General features: G+C 43.5%; 1 protein-coding gene across 1 annotated transcript in view; it reads left to right on the forward strand.

The window, feature by feature from the left end:
* Positions 1 to 11,226, forward strand: part of ppargc1b (peroxisome proliferator-activated receptor gamma, coactivator 1 beta) — a 53,590-nt gene extending 42,364 nt beyond the window's left edge. Inside the window, exons 6-12 of the mRNA XM_085934990.1 lie at positions 726 to 774; positions 1,938 to 1,996; positions 2,084 to 2,636; positions 3,202 to 3,259; positions 3,434 to 3,552; positions 3,961 to 4,088; positions 5,565 to 11,226. Coding sequence (XP_085791116.1) covers positions 726 to 774; positions 1,938 to 1,996; positions 2,084 to 2,636; positions 3,202 to 3,259; positions 3,434 to 3,552; positions 3,961 to 4,088; positions 5,565 to 5,659 — 1,061 coding nt within the window. The 3' untranslated portion in view covers positions 5,660 to 11,226. The remainder of the gene's footprint in view (positions 1 to 725; positions 775 to 1,937; positions 1,997 to 2,083; positions 2,637 to 3,201; positions 3,260 to 3,433; positions 3,553 to 3,960; positions 4,089 to 5,564) is intronic.

An 11,226-nucleotide genomic window follows, 5' to 3' on the forward strand; every position in this document is an offset into this window, starting at 1 on the left:
TGACAGGGATATGGCACAGTGTGTGTTGCTTAATATGTTTTATTAATAAAAATAATAATAAATAAGGATAATGATAATGCATTAGGTTTATATATCACTTTTCTCAATTCTCAGAGTCAGTCAAAAAAAAAAAAAAAAAAAAAAAATTAATCAGGGTTGGGGAATTTGCGGTGGCGGAAATTGCGATGTGCCAACTCTGTTTGGTTTTTGGACCGGTTCGTGATTTTAATAGTTTGGAAAAATATGTTTCATTGGGTAAAATCTACATAGCTATAATCTAAATAGTGTCAATTTTTTTTTAAATTAATTGGCCAAAGATAGGGGTGAACCAGAGGATGCATGACCTAAGAAATAACCTGATGCACCCTCTCAGGGGGGCAACACTGTTTGACCATTCCACACCAAATTAGCCAATCAGTAGCCTAAAGAAGGTCATTTGGGGGAAATTTATATTAACAGTAGGATGAATAGTATAGTTGAATTTAATATAAAGTTGACATGTTGTGTGGACAGGTTTGTCAAATGTGACTTGACTTGATGAATGTTGTGACATTGTGATGTGAGTCAGTTGTGTAAAGAGGACAGCGCTAGTCAATGTTGCCCACATGTTCCAGTCCTTTTTTGCTCAAATTGTTCTTTGTGTGTGTGTGTGTGTGTGTGTGTGTGTGTGTGTGTGTGTGTGTGTGTGTGTGTGTGTGTGTGTGTGTGTGTGTGTGTATGGACAGAGAAACGAGCCTGCCTGTGTCTGCCTCTCAACACCAGCAAGTCCACAGGGTGAGAATTTCTCTTGGCCTTATCACATTCACGCTGATTGGCTGCAACATTGTCCATGCCGTGAAGGAGCCAACGTGTTTAGAATTCTTTGTTTGTAGCCACAAGCGGGCAGCCTGTCATCAGAAATGAGAGCAGATACATGAGCAGTTTACTTAAAAGCACACTTTCATCCGTTTTTACTCAGGGTGTCTGTAGGAGACTGTGAATGAGGCCTGTGCAGGAATCCTTGCTCCATGTACAAGGCCTTGAAGGAGGTCCCTGTAGGAGGCCTTGGTTTCTATACATGGCCTTGAGGGAGGCCCCTGTACGGAACCTTGAAGGACTCTTTATGAGGTCTCTGTAGGGATCCTTGAAGGATGCACCTGTTCTTGGTTTTCATAGTTCTTGAAGGATGTCCCTGTCGGAAACCTTGAATGCAGACTAGAGAAGTACTTTAACTACTTGTACGAGTGCTTAAAGAAGGTCTTTGTAGTCCCTGAAGTAGGTCTTGTAGGAATCAATGAAGGGGATATCTGTACCGGTCCTTGAAAAAAAACCCTCCAAGGAGGTCTTTAAAGGAGGTTCCTTAAGGAGTCCTTGAAAGTCCTTTTATAAGGTCTCTGTACCGTATAAGTTCCTTGAGGACGTATAGGTGTCTGTTTGAGTCCCTATTAGAGGTCCATTGTATCTATGATTATTTGATGATGTGCATAATGGCAATCGTGCACCCCGTTTAATACGCACGACTTTGCCAAGTTGTCATTTCTCATCCCAGCAGCCTAATATTGATGCATTCTAATCCAAAACAGATTGTATTCCAAGATGCTTAATGATTCTGACTGTAAGCTGAGCCCAGACGGGCGCATCCTCTCTGCCCTCGCTTTTCCACATTAACCTCCCACCGGCGTCCCTGGAGCGTCTCCAACTCGCTCCGGCCGCCATACTGAGCGCTTTCCCTGGCATAGGTCCATTCTTCAGATGAATCTGTCTTTTCAAAGAGCTGGCCGTTATTTTATTCCCGTGGTTGGTGTGATTGTGGCACCCAAAAAAAGGAATAAAACAAAAAAGAAAATAGATGAGAGAGAAGAATGGCGGCGAGGACAGGCCTGCATGTGGCAGCTCTGATAAGAGAGGAGGCGTATTGATGAAATCTTATGTGATTCTCTTTTGTGTTTTCTCTGAAGAGAGTTCAGCAGCAAGACTTTTGAGCAGACGCTCGGCGTGGATCTGTGTGGAACTGCAGGTAAACTTTGAGTATTTGAAGTATTCTTGCAAGCCATTGACGGAAGACCTTGTGTGAGTCCTTCAATGACCTTATTTAAATCTCCAGGTCTGACGCCTCCCACCACACCGCCTCACAAGCCGGTGGAGGACGACCTCTTCAAGCCAACCGAGGCCAGAAAGGAGGGGGAAAGAAACAGTGACGCGTCTGTCCACTCATCCGTCCACTCCTCCGCCAGCGTTGTCGGCGGCCTCCGAGCATCCTGGCTGAGCCGGACACATCAGCGTAAACTACCGGAGCAGACAGAGCTGTATGCCCAGCTGCGGCGCATGGGTCAGGCTGAAGACAGCGACGCCTGCCGTGGCTTCGGCGACCACGACTATTGTGTGCTGAGCCTCGGAGAATCCCGCAAGCGCAGCGTTGCTATGCTGAGCACCATACTGCAGGGGGTTGGAGAACACCAACTCAGTAATGAAGCGCCGGAAAATGGCATCCAATCCAATGCCGGCGAGCCAATGACATCATCACAACCCTCGTCTGACTGCCAGTCAGTGGCCACCACACCCCCTGCCTCAGAGGAAGAGTGCTCTGCAGTGTCCCGCTCGCCCTCTCCGACCCTCCACGTTTGTCCTGACTCCACCGCCAGCAAGGCAAACTCCAGGTAAACATCCCAAGAGAGGTCGACTTTTTGATTTGTTTCTAGTCGCCGTGTGTATTTCTACTTTGCAAGGTGGTGGTCATCCCGAATAACTGGCCAGAGGAGCTATTGCTTTAATTGTATGTGAGCCGGCATAGCAAAATCAGCTACTGTGACCCATATTTCAGAAATACGGTTTTAGCATAATCAAAAAGAGAATGATCTCAGCTTTCCAATGACATATCAACCATTGTGCTAAGCTACTCTTGACACCATTATTACTCATTACAGTATTACTACAGATATGAATAAGTAGATTTGCCTACAGCAAAGCTAAGCTAGTATGGCCGATTCCATGTGTGGACAACAAGAAAACTAAAAGGCCATGGATGAGTGTACATTGTGCAGCATACCGTTGCACACAAAGCCGTACGTGAACTTTTACCTGGTAAAACGGTCTTGCCTTTTTATCAAATGGTATACACTGTCACAGTAATGCACCTGTTCTCTTTTCCCTCCCGCTGTTGTTTCACCTTATTTGTCCTTTTTTCTCCCTTTTCATCCCTAACGTGTATTCTCCCGTCCTCAGTGAACACTCTGAGATATGCCCAGACAACGAGCAGAGGAACAAAGCCAAATCTGACGAGGTACACAGTGTTCCCGCTCCACTCCATAGTGAATCACTACACTGTGTGTATGTGCGTGCGTGCGTGCGTGCATGTGTGTGCAGACAACATCTGCAATGCTAAAAACCTCCCACGTCCATCTGTGTGTTTTCTCCCACCCGTTGCTAACTGTTGCCATGGTTTCCCTGTTGCCAGGAGAACTGTCAGGTGTTCTACATCCACAACCTGCCCAGCAGCATGACCCAGAACATGTTGAGGAAGCGCTTCCAGGTCTTTGGCACAGCCGAGGACTGCAAAGTCATCATCTGTAATGAGTACGTAACCAGTTTCCAACCACACCAAAGTACATTTTAAGTCACCATTATACTAGAATAAATGACTTCAGAAACCTTGTCCAGAGACACATAGCTCTTCCATATTCCATATCTTCCAGCAGTGGTTTCTATGAAGACCTGTAGCTAGTTTGTAAGCACACGGTTGTTGGGTCTGCTCCAGGGTTAGTTTGTTTGTATTCACACCAGTATAAAAGGTCCCGGACCAACATGGGAAACAAATGGCTGCCGTTTTAGTTTAGACTCTTCTGGGGTCCTTCAAAGATGAACTCCTGCTACTAAATATGAACCTCATACACGAAGACAGGCAAAAACGTTCTGTTTTCATTATTGTGTGATTCCATGAGGTCCTAATAGTTCTGATTTGTTTCTTCTACTGTATGCCCGCAGGGAGCGCTGCGGCGTCATAAAGATCCGCCAGTCTGGCATCCAGCGGCACCGCCGGGAGCGTGAGAATGTTTTCCAGAGCTCAACTATGAGCGGGAGGAGACTGACGAGGAAGCGTTACATCGACCTTGGTGACTACTGCAACTCACACAGAACAGACGTTCTAAATTCCCTTGTGCTAGGCTAATGTTGGCATGACATAAAATCTGGACTGTATCAATGGCACAGGTGCCCACACACGTTCATTGCATTTTCCCCCAATTAGGTCAAAACCATTTAATCATTCTGACAATCATTATACGTAGCTTGCTGGCATAAATACAGTGGATGACTAAAGGTAAATTATTTGAAGTAAAAGTATAAATACATTTCAGAACAAATAAACTCGCTGAATAAACATGAATGGGGCCCGGCCGGGCATAGCCCGAAAAGAAAACGTGGGTCCCCCTTCCCATGGCCTCACCACCTGTACGAAGGACCCAAGGGGTCGGGTGCAAAGTGAGCTGGACGGCGGCCAAAGGCGCGGACCTTGGCTGTCCGATCCCCGGCTGGCTCTAGAGACATGGAATGTCACCTCCCTGGCTGGAAAGGAGCCCGAGCTGATGTGTGAGGCAGAAAAGTTCAGACTAGACATAGTCGGGCTTGCCTCCACACATAGTTTTGGCTCTGGTACAAGGCCTCTCGAGAGGGGCTGGACTCTCTTCCACTCTGGAGTTGCCCACGGTGAGAGGCGGCGAGCAGGTGTGGGCATACTTATTGTCCCCCGGCTGGGCACCTGCACATTGGGGTTCACCCTGGTGAACGAGAGGGTAGCCTCCCTCCGCCTTCGGGTGGGGGGGACGGGTCCCGACTGTTGTTTGTGTCTATGCACCAAGCGGCAGCTCAGAGTGCCCACCCTTCTTGAAGTCCCTGGAGGAAGTGCTGGAGGCCGCTCCTTCTGTGGACTCCATCGTTCTACTGGGTGACTTCAATGCTCACGTGGGCAATGACAGTGAGACCTGGAAGGGCGTGATTGGGAGGAACGCCCCCCCCCCGGTCTGAACCCGAGCGGTATTCTATTATTGGACTTCTGTGCTCGACATGGATTTTCTATAATGAACACCATGTTCAAACATAAGGGTGACCATTTGTGCACTTGGCACCAGGACACCCTAGGCCGCAGTTCGACAATCGACTTTGTAGTCGTGTCATCAGATTTGCGGCCGCATGTTTTGGACACCCGGATGAAGGGAGGAGCGGAGCGGTCAACTGATTACCTGGTGGTGGGTTGGCTCCGATGGTGGGGAAAGATGCCGGTCCAACCTGGCAGACCCAAACGCTCTGTGAGGGTCTGCTGGGAACGTCTGGCAGAATCCCCTGTCAGGAAGAGCTTCAATTCCCACCTCCGGCAGAGCTTTTCCCACGTCCTGAGGGAAGTCTGAGAGTCCCTACTAAAGCTGCTGCCCCCGCGACCCGACCCCGGTTAAGCAGAAGAAGATGGATGGATGGATGGATGGATGGATGGATGGATGGATGGATGGATGGACTTGATGATCTTTCATTGCATAGCATTTGGGATTCACTGCCCTCGATTAACATTAGCGTTCATCCCCTCCCTCACTGTCCAGACGAGGCAGGTCCAGGTCCAGTCAAGAGCAAGTACGACGCGCTAGACTTTGATACGTTGCTGAAGGAGGCCCAGAAGTCGGTGCACCACCGCTGACTGTCCCACTGCGCTGAACCCAAGCTGCGCCGCGACTGTCCCGCCTTATTAAATGCCACCCCACGGCAGCAGAAAAAAGCGGTACACACCTCTCCACACAAAATGTTTACATTTTTAAAAGGAGTGGACGAGATCGTTTTTTGAGGGGAGGAGGCAAAAGCGGCTACTTTGTGATAGCTATGAGACCAGCCGCAGCGCTACGTCCTGCCGAGAGACCTCCGTAGCAAATCTTTGTTGCGTGTGTGCGTGTTTCTGTGTTTCTGTGTGAAAAAAAATAATTCAGGTGGTGCGCGGCGTCCTATCGCCAGAAAAAAAATACAAAAGTAATAAACTATGTGTGTGGTTGTTAAAAAAAAAACGGAAAAAAAGATACCCACTTTGTTGGATGTTCTACATGGAAAAAAAACCTGTGGTGTGTGCAAAGAGTATTACGCTCAATGTAAAAAGGTGGACAAAAGTTTACAAAAATGAAGATTTTCTTTCTTGTTTTGTAATTGTAGTGCTTCCTTGATTTGATCTATGCACTGTTGGGAGGTTTTTTTTCTGCTTTATCCCGCTGTCACTATCAACGCTAAATCCCCAAACCCTGTTTTTTTTTTTCAGAGGCGCCCTCTACTGGCCCGCGTTTGGTTAGCGACATGGATAGCGCTAAATGCTTTGTGGGAATGTTTCACCTGAAAATTAGGAGGCGAATGTTAGCCTGGACAAGTCAGCATTTGTTTTTTTGTTAATCAGGATATTAAATGGTTATTAGTCTTAGTTTTAGCCAGCAAACAAAATCACACAGCACACCTCTATTTTCTCGTGGTAATAGGCCAGTAATGCTAGGTTTAGCTATTAGCCCACAACACACCTGTTGTATGTACATCCCTTGACATTATTTGCTTTAGTTGTCTAGCATGATTACAGTACACGTTTCTTGGTGTTAGGTGTATGTTCTTGAACTTGAAATGTCGTTAGCTGTAGCTGTAGCCAGCTAGCCCAACCACACAGCACCTTATTTTTAAATCCACTCTTAGCCATCCAGCATGACCACAAAACACCTCTTTCTTCTATATTTAGCTTTGTCCTCCAAGCAAAGACAATATTACTCATTTATTGTACACAGTTAGATTTAGCCAGCTAAAATGTCTCCAGTACACCTGTTTCATACACTCAACATCAGCATTGGCCAACTAGCACAGATTAAACACACCTCTGTTTTTTTACTGTTTGCTTTAGCCTGCTAATAATATCACATTGCCCCTTCATTTTGCAGCCAGCATGGCCACAGTGCGCCTATTATTTACATACACTGTGAAATGTGAATTTTCAACACCACTATTTTTCAGACAGAAATCAGTAGGAGTATTCACTCTTGACTACTCACCAATTCTCATACCAAGTACCAAACAAATATTTTATTACTTTAATTTTGTTATATAACTACGGCATACATATTTCAAATACAATTTTAGTTTTAGCTTTAGCCAGCTAGTCGACTTAATAAAAAAATCAGTGAGGGTGGAACATTCCCACATTGAAGGCGGCGGACTGGTCCGCTCTGCCGATGCAACGTGTCTTGTTTACATTTAAATTGCAGCTTGTGTCGTTCAATTTTATGGGGGGGGGGTATGGTTGTGGCAGTGGCTCCATTACAAGAAATGTCCCAGTCCCCACAAAAAATCCATAGTGACTCACGTTGGTTTGATTTGATGGAATGTATCTGTCACGATGAATGTAAACATTCCCTTTAGCGGCAGTTGGTTGACCCAACCTGGCCAGTAGGAGGCACTGAAAAAAAGAGAAGGGAGCGTTGGAATTTAGCAAGAAAATGACACGGATGGTGTCAGGAGCATCTCTACCTCACGTCCATGCGCCGATGCTCTCCCCGCCGCCATCCTGCTATCCCATAAAAGTTCATTCTCTAAAGCCTCTTCTGCACGCCATCATGTTTGTAGCTCATCAGCAAGCTTTGCAAAAGCTTGTTAACAATCCTGATGATTTGAATCGGGGGTGTTGCAGTAGGGATATAGTAAAAACAGGCTAGATAGGGGTTCTCGAGGGACCGGCCTTGGGCAGCCCTGTCTTAGAAAGATTAAATCTAGACTCCGTTTTGACATCCAGCCTGACCTGACCTTTGCTTCACAAATCTGCCACTGGTTGATGCCTCTACTCCAAAAAAGGTGGCGTGTAGAAGGCTTTAGTTCTGAGCACTTCCTCTCCTCGTCAAACTGAGACACAGCTTTGTGCGGGTTCAAGGCCTTGAATTTCCGGGTCCTTCCACAGCTTATCAACTCACACACAGGCACACACAAGTACATTGAATGTTTACATCATGGTTTACATAAATCTCTAATATAAGATAACACCATACTAGCTCTCTCTCTGAGAGAGAGAGAGAGAGAGAGAGAGAGAGAGAGAGAGAGAGAGAGAGAGAGAGAGAGAGAGAGAGAGAGAGAGAGAGAGAGAGAGAGAGAGAGAGAGAGATGTGTATGGCTAAATGTGTACATAGCACTAAAAATCTTACATATAATTTTGGCGGCAGCAGGATTTGGAGGGAACTTTGACATAACCTGACACACAAAGTCTGGCACTGTGTAAAAAAAGAGCAGTGCATGATAAATCCCTTTAGATGATCACGTTTGTTCAGTTTTGTTTTTATCCATATTATTAGATGCAATACGTGAGAATGGTCACCGAGTCATCAAGACGAATGTGATCAACGTGTACAAAAATCAATCGTAATCTTGCACACTAAACGTCCCGACTGGAATTGTGGAAGAGAAGAGACAAGGGGAAATGGAAGAAGAGGAAGGGGTGATGATGATGATGATGATAATGATGATAATGATGATGATGAGAAAACCCACTTCGCTTGGGAATTTGCAGCAGCAAAAATTTCCCCGAAATTAAAGTTTAAAACGCACGCTAACACACGAAATAATTTGGTTTTGAAACATCCATGCATTAACACGGTATACACACATACGCATGCGCTTACATACTGTACATCAAGTTGCTGTGCAAGCTCAAAATATTTAGACATACAAACCTGCATACACAAACATGCACCTAGATGTATGCTGACAAATGTGAACTTGCATACACAAACGTTCTTACGTCATAAACTTACAAACAAAGTAACTTACACAAACATATTCACGTGAACTTACATGTATAATGTACTTTGCACATGAACTTTGACATACGTAAGCTCGTGCCAACTACCGTATTTTTCGCACTATAAGGCGCACTGGATTATAAAGTGCACCCTCATTGAATTGTTTTATTTTAGAAATGATTTAATATATAGGGCGCACCGGATTAAAAGGCACATAAAATAGAAGCTATACTGCATCAAACTGAGGTTGACAAGGGTTGCGGTATGCATCCGCTAGATGGTGCTGTGTAAAGGGAATGTCAACCCAGTCAATGAGGTAAAATCCAACTCCCTTTCTGTATGAAAGTGATATGCTTTGGCTTCTTGGTCCAGCAACCCCACTTATTTTTTTATGGTCATAAACTTTCTTTAATTTATTTTGTATCGCGATAAACCAGTCAATGAGGTATTCAGTCAAACTTTATGTACAAAAATTGCACAATAACCAATAACCTCAGTAAATAAGCGCGTTTCTCAAACTATCTTCTATAAAAGTGATCGGAACCGACTCAAGTTCGATCTAACACATCGGTACTGCTAACTTATGTTTCCCTTCCATATCGCTCCGTACTCCCATGAGCCTGAGCAAAGTGTCATGGCGGCTCCCTGTAACGTTTCTCAACTTCTCTCCCATAAAGTTGATCGGAACCGACTAAAGACCAATTTAACACATTGGTGCTGCTTATTTATGATTCTGTGGCATATTGATCCGTAAACATACTCGAAAACATTAACGGAACAGCCTATTTCGAAATGAAATAGCCTCGCAGGTACAACCGCTATTCAGTGACGGACCATAATGCTGGGAAATGATGCGACCTTGTAATGTACTAGTCGTACTAAAACGTATTAAAATATTTTGGCAGAGCGCTGTGTACAACCAGTATGGAATTCATCAATTGATCCATTTATAAGGCGCTCTGCATTATAAGGCGCACTGTGTTTTTTTGAGTAAATTTCAAGTTTTTAAGTGCGCCGAATAGTGCGGATATTACGGTAATATTCAGAACGATGCCCTGGTAAATCTGTATCCATGTTAACTTGCACACATCAAGTTACATAAACCTAAAAGTCATCACATACATTAAATAGAAATACACTTTCACCAACGTACATACATACCACAATTTACATGAATTTACACAGACACTTATACCAACTTGGCTACATAAACGCACACAAAAATGTACACGTAAACCTTATTTTTTTTTTTTGGAACTACATTTGCTCCCTGACGTCTCATCATGTCATCACGTCATCTCGTGATCACAGCAAAGCCTTAAAATCAGCAGTAGGTTCTTCCCTCTTCCACACGGCACCTCTCCGATCCAATTCCGACCGCCACTGAGGACGTTTTATTCAAAAGAACTCTTTTTCAATAGCCATATTCTAAAAAAGGTATATACATATATATGAATATATCTCAATATATATTTGTGTGTTTGTGTAGATATATCTAGATGACGATATACTTTCTTATAGAAAACTTTGATGTTGACCTTTTTTTTTCCTTGTGTTTTGAGAAGACACATTTTTCAAGTGTAATAATAAGCACTGTCCACTTGGGCTAGTTCTAATCAATCCAAATATGAATAATAATAACGATAATAACTTTCCAAAGGGAAAAGATTCTCGCCACAATGCAATACTTCCTGCTCTTCGTTTCTGAAAAGTAGGGGAAAAAATGGCAAGAAAAACTGCAAAACTTGACCAAAAAAAAAAGAAAACAAGTTGGTGGCTTTCTTGTTTTACGTTCAAACGCTTAAATGTTGATTTTTCTTTTCTTTTCTACTAAATCATTTCATCACACAATATAAACCTTTAAGGATGTCAAATGAGCACTTGGTAGGTAAATGATTCTACGTGAAATAAATATAAATAAAATAATAAATACAAGAGTGAAAATATAATTGTGAGCGCGTGGAACAATATAAGATAAAGGGCATATGTTTTATTTTGACTTCTAAGGACACACTCATCTGATTCTCTTTTTTTAACATAAAATATGCTAAATACTTTGCGTCAGATTTTATATTTTTACATTTTTTTTTAATTTATGCTCCACTTAGCTTGGATGTTTTGAGGTGTGTTCTTTTCCCCTTTTTATTCAGTTTTTTTTTTTTTTTTAGTGTGATTTCATGATGGGCAAAGAATGTGGAGAGGAGAAGTGTGTGTGGGCGAAAAGGCATTTCAGTATTTTTGAATTGCTCAAATCTAGTTTCTTAGATGTTCTTGTTATAAATTATATTTTAATTGGTGTACATAGTTTCAAAAAGGAGACTCTGGCTTCCTTTTAAACTGAATACATTTTTCTCTTCAGAGATTGTTTACATTATGAAACTGTAGAGACGTGCTCCTCATATACTGTATAAAGGACATATATTCATTGATTTGCCTCCAGTAATAAATCCCTAATGGAACAGCA

This window comes from Syngnathus leptorhynchus, chromosome 2 (assembly GCF_054491065.1).
Source record: "Syngnathus leptorhynchus isolate UIUO chromosome 2, UIUO_Slep, whole genome shotgun sequence".
Lineage (NCBI taxonomy): Eukaryota > Metazoa > Chordata > Actinopteri > Syngnathiformes > Syngnathidae > Syngnathus > Syngnathus leptorhynchus.